This window comes from Canis lupus, chromosome 20, assembly GCF_011100685.1.
Source record: "Canis lupus familiaris isolate Mischka breed German Shepherd chromosome 20, alternate assembly UU_Cfam_GSD_1.0, whole genome shotgun sequence".
NCBI classification, from domain to species: domain Eukaryota; kingdom Metazoa; phylum Chordata; class Mammalia; order Carnivora; family Canidae; genus Canis; species Canis lupus.
This window is the reverse complement of record NC_049241.1, coordinates 48,520,595-48,532,889: the sequence shown is the minus strand read 5'-3', so window position 1 is coordinate 48,532,889 and position 12,295 is coordinate 48,520,595. Positions and strand designations below refer to the sequence as shown.

Genomic DNA, 12,295 nt, shown 5'->3' with positions numbered 1-12,295 from the left:
GTACTGTGATTACATCGCCGAAAAAACCCTAGAAATTTAGAAATTATGCTTAGGCTTAAACAGGATCCCAGAGAATGCACAAAAAGTTTATTTTTTTTCTAAAGAAAAAGATCTGATACCATGGCTTGTCTATACTAGGACAGGAGAAAAGGAACTGCAGGCCCAAAGGAGGGAGGGGACTCAACTTGTCTTCCCAGGTCAAATGCACATTTCTGAGTTTTTGTCCTGTTTAAAATCACATTAAAATGCGACCCTGCTGGTATGGTGGATTCAGATCAGGTGGCTTAAGGAGGCAGCTCCACATGTACCAATGTGGAAGGAGCTCTGAAACGTGCTAAGCCCATGTGGGAAAAGGAAAGCAAATCATTAAAGGGAGGCCAAGGAAGCTAGGAAGGTCTGCCAGCACACACACCAGACACCTCTGGACACCCACAACTCAGTCCAGTATGACAAAATAATGCTTATCTGGGAGGCAGGCCTTTCGTCCACCCAAGCCCTCTACCCTCTTCACCAGGTGGTTTTCCTAAAGAAACCCAGAGTCTCCTGCACAGCTCTAGGTAGGTTCTTTTTACAAGTTCAGTAAGTCTCTTTTGGCTCAGACATGCAGGGTCCCTCCCAACTAGGACGGTGTCCTCTGGGCTCACTGCGTTTGCTCTAAGAAGAAAGCCACATCTTACACTGGGGGGAAAAGTCCTCTGGATTTGTGCTGTCCACCGGCTGTGACTGTTGCTGAGCACTTGCAATGTGATGGGAATGGAGAAACTGAATTTATTTTATGGACTCTCAAAGCATCTCCATTTAAAGGAGACTGAAAACGTTCCCATCACTTACAGAAGCTTCTCTTGGACAGCACAGCTCCTACACCGTTTTCAGTGGTTAGATGTTTCAGTAGGAAGGGAAAGCCACTCCTCCTGTGATTTTAAACACACTGTTTTTAGTTTAAGACATTTTGTAGCAAAGTAGCAATACGTTGTTTTAAGCCCATGTAATTACTTACCTTGTAATAAAACCAGTTCCTTAAAAAAGAGTTACAAAGGAAAAGAAGCTTCAGTGGCCTGCCAATGAAGCCAGGGCAGGAAATGGGTCTTCTCCAGGGCGGGGTCAGCTCTGGGCTGGAATTCCAGTCTGGTTTGGCCAGGGCCTGCCTGACACCCAGCCTGTCTTAGCAAGAAAGGAGTGGAGGAGGGATCATAAGGGCAGACCATGCACCTCCCCTGGGCCCCAGCAACTGGAAGACCCATAAGGGAATTGCTAAACTCTGTCCCAATCTTCCTGAAATCAGCTCTGAAACCCACAGGGCTCTTTGGGTGCCTGGATCAAGTCCGGGTGGGATGATCTTTTCTACTCTGCATGCAGCCTAGGAAAGGAGACTTATCTCTCTCTTGCAGAGGACTTCTGCCTCTGTACCCACACCCCCTTCCACAGCCCTTCCCTTCCACCCTGACTGCATCTGGAGGGATGCCCAGCCACCACCCCAGCCCATTAGCAAAACCCTCAAACAGAGTCGCAGGACCGCTCCCCTGAGGTTTAGCATCAGTCTTTAATGCTGTCGTGCTGCACATTGACAAGTCACACGCTTTGGTCTCGTGTTGGCAGTGGCAACTTACAATGAGTCTAAAGATCTGAGCACCAGACTGGCCTGTGGGGAACAGACAGTTGTTCCAACCCGGCACCCTCCCCAACTCCCAAGGTTCCTTCTGAATTCCATCGTGGCCCTGTACAGAGAGCAGCAGCTGCCGTGGACTAGTTTCCTTTGAGGGCACACCAACATTACACACAATTATAAAAACATATTTACAGTCGTTCCACAGTGCTCCTGTAATCAGAAGCAAAGACCCTTTTATCAAAAGGGATTATATCTAGAGCTGTGCAAAATTCAAAAGGATCAAATCCTTTTGAGTCCAGAGTCCATTAAATGAAAAATTACCTGGGCCATTGGTTAAGTCCCAGGCGTGCTAAAAGATTGCCTTACAGAAAAAAGGAAAAAAAAAAAAAAGTGTGTGACCCATAAATGAGTGCACTTGGGTCTCAGAGTCAGGGGTGGAGAAAGTCCCCTGTTCTGTCCAGGGCCCCTCACCCTTCAGGGAGAAGCATCTGTGCAACCCATTCACACAAGGCCGGCTCCCTTGGTCCTGCTGGAACAAGAGGTATTGCTTGTGGGTGCCGGCCAGGCAGTTTTGCAAAAATAATCTTAAGTTGGTTCTCAATTTGAGATGGCAAAAGAGAAAATAGGATTCTTCAGGGGAAGAGCAAGACATGGGAGACAAATACAGAATAAAACACGAACTGATCTCACAACAGAAACTGAGGAGTGTACAGGGTATGATAACCGAGACGGCAGATTGACACCACCTATCGGCCACAAGGAAAGGGACTGCAGACGCGTCAAGTCCAGCTGTGGGTCTGCCTCTGGTCCATGGGCAGGGCCTGGGGGAGGGTGTGCGCCCATCCTGGGAGGGCTGCAGGACCCAGTGGCACAGACTGGAATGCCTTTTCCTGCTGTCCCCACCACCTGCAGCCCTATCGCTCGAAAAACCACTTAAGTCTAGTGCACGACTTTGAAAGATTGTAATATATTCTCTGGAAAACATTCAGCAGTACGAAAGCCCTCCCTGGGCCCTCCCGCCCTCTCACGGGTCCACAACTGGTGGAACGGTCCGGAAATCCTTGAGCTCTGGAAAGGTCCCTGGTTAGTCCTTGGGAGACACAGGTGGCTCTATATTGGAAGAACCTGCTCAAGTACGGTTCTTGACGTCTGGGGAATCCTTTCGGGGAAGATTACTTCAAACTCAATAATGAGGTCCCCGCGTTTCTCGGGTGTTTTGGGGAGGGGGAGGCCTTCTCCAGGAACTTTTCGCCGCATGCCAGGCCTGATGACATCTTTAAACACGACGGGGATGCTCCTGCCGTCCAGAGTGGGTACATTCACCGTGCAGCCACACAGAGCCTTGAAGAGCAAAGAGAACGTTAGATGAAAAATAGCTTAGGATGCTCAATTCCTGCCCAGAAGCTGTTTGATAGAGGGGAAGTGCCATCAGGCCCCTGCAGCTAAGACCCTGCCCCAGATCTACCCAGGTCACTAGCTAGCATGTTAATCTCTGGAAAAACAGAACCCTGGTCAGTCTTATTTTTGCTCTTATTTTACCCTTCAAGCCTGGCTCCAAAGTGCTCAGAAAGATCTGTCAAGCAGATACCCAACAGCTTCAAAAACCAACCATCTCCCTCCATACTGTACCCTACTAATTAGTAGCCTACCTCCCGAAGGCTGATCCTGGCTGGGTAAATGACATCAGAGCCATCTCTCTTAAAGATATTGTGTGGCTTGTCCTTTAAAACAAAGACAATATCAGCTGGAATGTTGTTGGAGGTCTGGTCGCCTTCCTTAGGGAAGGTGATTTTGGTCCCTTCTTTCCACCCCCGCTTCACTTCGATGGTCAAGATCTTGTCTTCGTTGCGAATGCTCTTTCCATCGGGGTTCAGTCGCTTGTGGGAGATTTTCATCTTCTTGGTACAGCCGCTATAGATCTCTTCAAGCGAGACCCTAAGGTCGTGGGTGACGGGGGGATCTTGCTTCTTTCGGGTGGGCTCTTGAGCGGGACGGGAACGGCCAAAGTTCATGTTGGTGAAGCCACCCATGCCCATGGGGAAGCTAGAGAATGGGTCATCAATGTCCATGCCTTCCTCCCCATTCCGCTGCCCAAAAAAGGTGTCAAAGGGATTTCGGCCACCGAAGAACTCAGCAAACATGGCATGAGGGTCTCCATGGAATGTGTAGCTGAAAGAGGTACCATTAGCACCACCGCTGCTGCCACCACTGGGGCCACCACCCTTTAGGCCTGAAAGGCAAAATCAGGAGAAATGAAATGGTTGGCAGTGAGCCTCTCTCTCTCACTAAAAGAAAAAAGCTTGAGAACCATAAATGATGGGGAGGAGGGGGAGGAATTTTATTAGCCTATCAGAAGAGAGTAAGGAAAAACCCTAAGGTTTTAACCCCCCACTGCAGCAACAGAGTTGGGACTCCCCCCTCCAGGTACTTCACTGTGCCAGGGCAGTGGCAAAGGGCTCAAGTGCCCTCTCCAGGGGCCACCAAATTCCTGCCACTTCTTGACTGCCCTATCCTCCCCTCAAGGATATGAAAACTTACCAAAAATTCATTAAAAGATCAGATTAAAAAGAAACCCCCTCCAGAATCTGTGCTCAGTGTTTACTCTTAGAAATACTTGGGAGCTAAGGATGTGTGCGGAGCACAAGTGAAAGCCAAACCATAAATGCAGCTTTTCAAATTCTCACACCCTGGCACTAATTGCCACCATCCTTACATAAAAAGCCACTTCATTTCTTAAGACCCAGCCCAGAAACCAGTCTGAGTCATCCACGGGCAACTGGACAAGACAGCTTCCTTCCCTTGGCCTGAGAGGCCTGCGCCGAGGAGGCCGGGCAGAGGCGGGTCCCGCCGCTCCCTGCACCTGGACTGCGCTCGGGCGCTGGCTGCCTTCTACGTGTCTGGCACCAGGTTAGGTAAGCACTTTACGGGGATTACCTCACTCCGCCCTCACAGGGGCCCCGGAGCGAGGTCGGCGCTAATCGGCGCGCTCACCCGCAGGCTCGCCACTCGCAGGTCGTGCCGGCGCGCAGCCAGAGGCCCCCCCGGCCCCCCTGCACGCCCCGGCCTGCCACCTCCGCCCAGGTGCGCCCCGGCCCGCTAGGGCGCGGTGCTACGGGCCGGCTCAGCCTCAGTGGCCCCCTCCGTCCGCACTGCACCCCCAGCACTGCTCGGGGACGTGGGTGGAGGAGCCTAGGGAGGGGCGACCGCAGACGTGCTAGAAGCTTCTGGGCAAGCAGCGCGGCCAGGACTCCTCCTCCCATCGGACGGCCGCCAATCCGAGGGCGGAGGCCCGCGTGGCCGGAGGGCGGGGGCCGCTCGCCCACCGGGCCCGGGGCGTCCCCCGGGGCTGCCACAGCCCGGCCGCCGGGCCTCGGTTTCCCCTCCTGTCAAACGGCGGGGCGCGCCCCTGGCCGCGCGCGCACGCACCTTCTTCCCCGTAGCGGTCAAAGATCTCGCGCTTGCGCGGGTCGCTGAGCACGTCGTAGGCCTCGGCGATCTCCTTGAACTTCTCCTCGGCGCCGGGCTCCTTGTTCTTGTCCGGGTGGTAGCGTAGCGCCTGGCGGCGGTAAGCCCGCTTGATTTCCTCGTCCGACGCGCCGCGGGCTAGGCCCAGCGTCTGGTAATAGTCCTTGCCCATAGCCCCCGCCTGCGGCCCGCCGCCCAGCTGTCGCCGTACCCCGGCTTCGCCGCCGCCCCGTCCCGGACCCTATATACCCGTCCGGCGGAAGCTTCCAGAGCCCGCCAGCCCCCTCCAGAACCTTCCGCCCCGCCCCCCGCACCGCTCCGACCAATCGCCGCCGCCCAGTCCGCGACGCGCGACGTCCGGGGCGGGGCCGCGCCGCCAACGGCCGCCCGCGCGCGGCCACGCCCCTTCCCGCTCCGTCCTCGGCAACGCCTCCCCGCGGCGCGCGCACCGAGCTGCGGGGGCCCCGCCCACTTCGCGGGGAGCCAATCGCGACCTTCCTTCATTGCCCTCTCGGACCAGGCCGACGAGCCTGGGTCAACAGGTTACAACACGAGGCTCGGGAAGGGGCGGGGCTGCGTGCGGCCCCGCCCCTCAAGGCTGCCCCGCCCTTCCCCAGGTGACAGAACTGCTCGCCCACTGCTCACGGAGCACCCCCCTCCCGGGGCGATTCTGAGCAAGCTGACTAACCTTGCGGTGCCCTAGGTACCCCCACCCCGACTTCTGTAACAGGGGAATAAAAATACCTACCCACCCTCTTTTCCTGGCTGTGGGGAGAATACAATTAGGAGCCCCAGGACTGTGCCTGTCCTCACCATACGGGTTCCTACAAAGCAAGGTGAGGCCCCAGGACCAAAGCTCACCGCCCTGGTGAGATCTTCCCTCCAGGGAAAAAGGCTCCTCATGCCTTTCACTTTAGTATTCTCTTAAGAACACCTGCCACTGAAATCCAAAATTATCTTGTTCTTTGGTTTTCTTGCTAAATCCACCTCCCTCCCAGCCTGCAGTTGCCAGTATCTGGAACCCAGTCGCAGTGGACGCTTCATAAATATTCCTGTTTTTAATGCACCTGCTTTATTTTTCTCCCCACTACATTTATGATTTGGGGGGACACGGGTGTGTCATATACCTCTCAGGGCCTCTGTTTCCTCACTTGTGGGCAATATGATCCCCTTTGGCTCCAAGAGTCTGGGGTGCTTGTGGTCAAAGGGCTGATGGGGAAGGGAGGCTCAGAATGGGGTATCACCTGAGAAGGGGTAGGCAGTTGTGGTGGCTGAGGTGGAAGGTTCCTAGGAGAACTGCTTAGGAGGTCAGGGTGTGTGACACTGGCTCTGGAGCCAGCAGCAGATTTCATTCCCACTTTTAGCACTTCCTGGCTGCATGACCTTGGGCTGGTTACTGAGCCAGCTGGGGCCTCAGTTTCCTCATCTGTACAATGGGGGTAGCAGTTGTACCTGCCTTGTAAGTCAAGGTGTGCAGGACTGACCTGGCACAGAGGAAGTACTTTTAAAGGGGTGACTAACCATCTTGGTGAATAATGGGCTGCTCAGCCACCCCCTTCCTGGCAGCACCACAGCAAAAACACTTCTTGTGACTGCTGCCCTGGTATAAGCTGAGACTTCTGAGAAAGAAGATCATGGCTTTCCCCTGCCTTCCAGTTGAGTCACGCTGGCCATCCTTGGCCACTCACTGACCCCACCAAGGGTAACTGTATCAGAAAGGTCTGGTCTGGATTAGTGCACATACTGCCAACCTGGGAGGACTGGTCTGGGCTAGGCATCCATTAGTATGGTACAGCAGGGGTCCTGAACCATCAAAGGGAGGAAATAATTCAATTTTTAAAAAGTTACGCAAGTAAATAGTAGGAGAGTTCTCATCATGAAGGAAAATCCAGCGCTCTTGGACTTCCTCATGCTTCTATGCTAGTATTTTATAGTATAGATTTGGAGATACAGATGTGGCCATCTCCAAAGGCCTTTCACATGGCTTTGGGTGTCTTTGTAATTGCAGGCAAACCTAGGGCTGGGGACTAACCCCCTTCCCTGAGTAAGCCTGGGTTATGTTCAGGAATTTTTGTCTGCCTCCCAAAATACACAAAATAAGTCCAACACCTGTCCTTAAGGTTTTTTGACCTGGACACTCACTGGACACTTCAAAATGTTACTGGAAAGGTGACCTCCACAGAAACTTCAGCAAATCTTGAGCTCTCAACTCAGAGAAAATGGGGTAATTTTATGCATCAGTTTGGCCGGGCTATGGTACCCAGATGTTCAATTAAACACTAGTCTGTTGCTGTAAAAGTATTTTGTAGATGTGGTTAAGTCAACATCTATAATCAGGTGACTTAAGTATAGGAGATGACCCTGTATAATGTGGATGGGTCTCGTCCAATAAGTTGGAAGGCTTTAAAAGCAAATAAGATGGAGGTTTCTAGGAAGAAGTGTCAGCTCCTGGCCAAGAGTTTCTGGCCTGCTGGTCTGCCCTACAGATTTCAGACTTGCCTAGCCAGTGCCCACAGATATGTAAGCCTGTGCCTTGAAATACATCTTTTAAGTCACACACACAGGTGATGCCTGGGTGGCTCAGCAGTTGAGTGTCTGCCTTTTTTTTTTTTTTTTTTTTTGAGTGTCTGCCTTTGGCCCAGGGCATGATCCTGGGGTCCCTGGGATTGAGTCCCACACTGGGCTTCCTGCATGAAAACTGCTTCTCCCTCTGCCCGTGTCTCTGCCTCTCTCTGTGTGTGTCTCTCATGAATAAATAAGTAAAATCTTTTTTTAAAGATTTTATTTATTCATGAGACACACACACACACAGAGGCAGGCAGAGGGAGAAGCAGGCTGCATGCATGGAGCCTGATGTGGGACTCGATCCCAGGACTCCAGGATCATGCCCTGGGCTGAAGGCAGGCGCTAAACTGCTGAGCCATCCAGGGATCCCCTCTTTTTAAAAAAATAAATAATTCACACACACACACACACACACTCACAAACACATATACCCTGGTTCTGTTTTTTTTGGGAGAACCCTGGCTGATGGAGGAACTAAGAAGGTGAGTTTGAAATCAGTCAGCCTCAGCTGAAATCTTGGACCGACTATTTTTTTTTTTTTTTTTTTTTTTTTTTTTTTAATTTTTATTTATTTATGATAGTCACACAGAGAGAGAGAGAGAGAGGCAGAGACACAGGCAGAGGGAGAAGCAGGCTCCATGCACCGAGAGCCCGATGTGGGATTCGATCCCGGGTCTCCAGGATCGCGCCCTGGGCCAAAGGCAGGCGCCAAACCGCTGTGCCACCCAGGGATCCCGCTGGACCGACTATTTATTTATGTACTGCCTGTATGATCTTGCACAACTTGCTCAATCTCTTGGAGCGTTAGGTGTGTCCTCTATAAATGGAGATAAGAATAGATCTTAACTCCTAGAGTTGCTATGAGGATGAAATTGAGAGGGGCCAGGAAATGAACATTGTAATAACAGCTGACGCCGACATGGCCCTACTATGTGCCAAGCCGGCTCTGAATGCTCCATGTGTATGAACTCGCTTAATCCTTGCTATAGTCCTATGGGGTTGGACTGCATTTTGCAGGTGGGAAAATCGAGGCTCTGAGAGGTCATGTGACTTGCCTGAGGTCACCCAGTGAGCAAAATGCTGAAGTGTAACGTGTTTAGCACACTCAGTGTGTATGGTAAGCACTCAGCTCCTGTACAGTGTGATTCAGAGGATGATGATAAAGCCTTTGTTTTTTTTTTTTAAAAGATGCATCACTACTCTTTTCAACTCTGCTTCTCTTCGTCAAAAAGACCTCTACAGCTGTATAAGCCAACAATCTCACCCCTGCTGGAATACCTATGTGAAATAAAAACCTATGTTCACAGAAAAGCTCATGAATGAATGTTTATCAAAGGTTGATTTGTAATTATCAACCGCCTTTAAAACCTAAATGTCCTGGGGCACCTGGGTGGCTCAGTGATTGAGCACCTGCCTTTGGCTCAGGTCCTGATCCTGGGGTCCTGGGATCAAGTCCCACATCAGCCTCCCCATGGGGAGCCTGCTTCTCCCTATGCCTATGTCTCTGCCTCTCTCTGTGTGTCTTGTGAATAAATAAATGAAATCTTAAAAAATCGTAAAAACCTAAATGTCCTTCAATGGGAGAATGGATAAATAAACTGTGGTCCAGCCACATGGTGGAATACTATTCAGCCATAAGAAAGGATGGAGCTACTGGTACAGAAGACAGTGCTGATGAACTTCAAATGCATTATGTTAGTGAAAGAAGCCAGGCTCAACGGCTCTCTGAGTCGTAGTGTTGTGATTCCATTTTATAAGGGATTCTGGAAAAGGTAAAAGTATTAGGGAAGAAAGCAGATTGCTGGTTGCTGGGGGCTAGAATGTGTTACAAAGAGATACAAGAGAATTTGGGGGGATGATGGAAATGCTATATATCTGGACGCTGATGTTAGTTATGAAACTATATATATTCAGACCTATACATTAAAAAAAGGTAAATTTTACTGTATGTAAGTTATAATAAGCTCAATAAAAGGAAAATTCTATGGACTTAAAAACAAATAACAAAGGCAAGATATGGGACTTGGGAAGCCTCTCTCTGGGGATCCTGACACAGTGGAAAGTTGCTAACCAGCCCTGGCTTGTCTGCTCTAGGCTTCACCTTCTCTCACACAGCTGGAACCAGCTCCAGCACATACCCCAAAACCAGCCAAGCCAGGTTCCCAAAGAAATCAAGATCCTACCTTACCTACCCAGGGGAAATACAAAAGGAGCTTGTGAGACAGATAGACACACCAGAACTTCAACATTCAAATGGCCATGGGTTCCTCCAAATATGAGATCCAAGGAGCCCCCACTCATCCTTTAGTGCTGCCACAGCACAAGACCTTTCTGGAATTTCCCCTTCAGACGTTGTCTTAAGGGGCTTGTTTGCTTGTCAGCAACCACTAAGTGTATCTAGCTGTGGCTGTTATAAATTAGCCACTGTGCTGGGGGTGCTGGGGACAGAAGCAGGGTCTAGTTGTCCCTAACTGACAGGCACAGTCAGAGCCTCAGTATGGTATCATGAATCGTTTCAACAGTGGCCAGTCTTAATTTTGAAGGTGGGTATTATTTCTGCTGACAGCCTGGTTATTGGAAGCCAGATGAGGCCAACAAGGGGTCCTGGCATCTTCAATATCCGTCAAAAACAAAGAGGAGGGCAGCCCGGTGGCTCAGCGGTTTAGCACCGCCTTCAGCCCAGGGCCTGATCCTGGGGACCTGGGATCGAGTCCCACGTCAGGCTCCCTGCATGGAGCCTGGTTCTCCCTCTGCCTGTGTCTCTGCCTCTCTCTCTCTCTCTCTGTGTGTGTCTCTCATGAGTAAATGAATAAAATCTTAAAAAAAAAAAAGGTGCAAAAACAAAGAGGAATTGTCCTTTTTTGGGCTGGATCCTGCCTTTCTATGAGCTTCTTGCGGGTGAGGAGAGGGTGGAGATAATCTCTTGTTGGCACGCAATAGAGTAGGTTCACAAAATGATTTGGTGCCTATTGAGTGAGTGTGGGGCTCAGGGAAACAGCCTTGAAAGGTAAATTCCGGAATGTTCTGAGACCGTAGGAGTGGACATGGACTCTGCCCAAAATGACATCCATTTGGACTGCACACACATTACCTAGCTGGAATGCAGTAATACAGAAGACACGCCGACCCAGCCCACATTAGAGAAGCTGGAAGTTGACAGGGCAAAGTAGCAAAACCTGGCTAGATTTTAGGGGTTCAACTGTGCCCCTCAGCACTTCACACTTAGATGTCTCAAGTAACTCAACTTGGTAGGATTTTAACTTTTGGTTTCTAAATGATTACTCCTCCTGTCCCCATCAATGAGGGCAGGTAGTGAAGCCTGTCCAGATCACAAAGGATCTCAATATACTATAAGCCCTATACCAGCCAACGGAAAAAGATCTTTTTGAAAGCACAATGATAAAACACTTTTATGTTTTCATCTCCTTTGCCCAGATAGGCCTGCTGAAAAAGATAGTTTCTGAAGACCACGGCCTTGGCTTCCTTTATTGGAAATCACAGGTCCCCCAAAACTGTAGCTTCAGAAGTTTCCAGAACTGAACCTGTATGACTAAATGCTAAGCACTGACTCACCTTGCCCCACCCTGCTCTGCTGTGAATCAGGGATTTACCTTTGAGGACTTCTGACCAAGTTGCTGATGTCAGGCCTCTAAGTTCCAGAGGATTCCACAGTTGATGAAGGCTTGGGCTGGGGGCTGGAACCAGGAGAAAGAGAGAAGGTAAGGGAGTGTGCCAGGTGCTACTCACTCTGTACCCCATCCTGAAATCTTCAGTGTGTGCAGGGGTGTGTGTAGTGGCATCCAACTTCCCCAGCCTGCTCATGACAATCAAAGGAGCAAAAGCATGGCATGATCACAGACCAGCACTGTCCAGTAAAGCCAGGGTCAGGCACAACTGCCAACCACAAATGCAAGCCAGGTCTGTGATATTAAATGTTCTAATAGGCATGTTAAAAAAGTAAAAGGAAACAGGGGAACTTAATTGTAATAATCCATGTTAATCTAATATATCCAAAATATTATCATTTCAACTTGTAATTAACATAAAAGGTTATTAATGATTTTTTTTTTACATTCTCCCTTTCATACTGTTTTACATTTATGGCACATCTCAATCTGCACTGGCCACATTTCGAAGGCTCAGTAGCCACATGTGGCCAGTGGCCAGTGGTGAACATATTGGACAACACAGGTAGACAAGTGTGGGCGTCCCCCCGCCCCAGGCCTACAAGCGGGGCTTGCACCCCCCTGAATGGGGTCAGGGCTCAGGTTGCAAGTTGGGGGATGCCCCCCAGGGGGCTTTTCGTCATTCATTTCCCCTTTCTTTCCCTCCCATTCATGACAGATGGGGGCCCCCTCGCGGGAGAGGCCTCTCCCTCCAGGCCCCCCGGCACACGCCCCCAGCACCTAGCCCTTTCAGGTTGCTGCTCCCCATTACCCAGGGGGCTGCCCACCTGGGAATTCACACAGCCACGCCTCCCGCTGGGCGGATGCTGCTCTGGCGGATGCTGCCCTTCCTGTCACTCAACTTTTTGCTCCCGCCCCCAGCTTTAAGGCAACCGTCGCTTCCCTTGGTTTCCACAGCGACGCCACCAAGGGGCGGGGAAGGGGCGCGCGGCGCTGAGGCCTCATATTGATTGGTGGGTGGCCAAGCACCTTT

The 12,295-nt window shown here is 50.8% G+C and overlaps 1 protein-coding gene across 3 annotated transcripts; it reads right to left on the bottom strand.

Moving 5' to 3' along the window:
* Positions 1-1,521: 1,521 nt before the first annotated feature.
* DNAJB1 (DnaJ heat shock protein family (Hsp40) member B1) lies at positions 1,522-12,228 on the bottom strand. 3 transcript variants are annotated; one of them, XM_038567038.1, is made up of 4 exons: positions 12,090-12,228; positions 11,248-11,331; positions 3,256-3,836; positions 1,522-2,947 (listed from the first exon to the last, which is right to left on the bottom strand). In XM_038567038.1, exons 3-4 carry the CDS (start codon positions 3,745-3,747, stop codon positions 2,717-2,719), a joined length of 723 nt encoding a protein of 240 aa, XP_038422966.1. In that variant the 5' UTR covers positions 3,748-3,836; positions 11,248-11,331; positions 12,090-12,228; the 3' UTR covers positions 1,522-2,716. The 3 variants fall into 3 exon arrangements, with proteins under 3 accessions (XP_038422966.1, XP_038422967.1, XP_038422965.1); XM_038567039.1 differs by having other exon boundaries at positions 12,074-12,200; XM_038567037.1 differs by lacking the exons at positions 11,248-11,331; positions 12,090-12,228 and adding an exon at positions 5,033-5,335.
* Between the last annotated feature and the right edge of the window lie 67 nt (positions 12,229-12,295).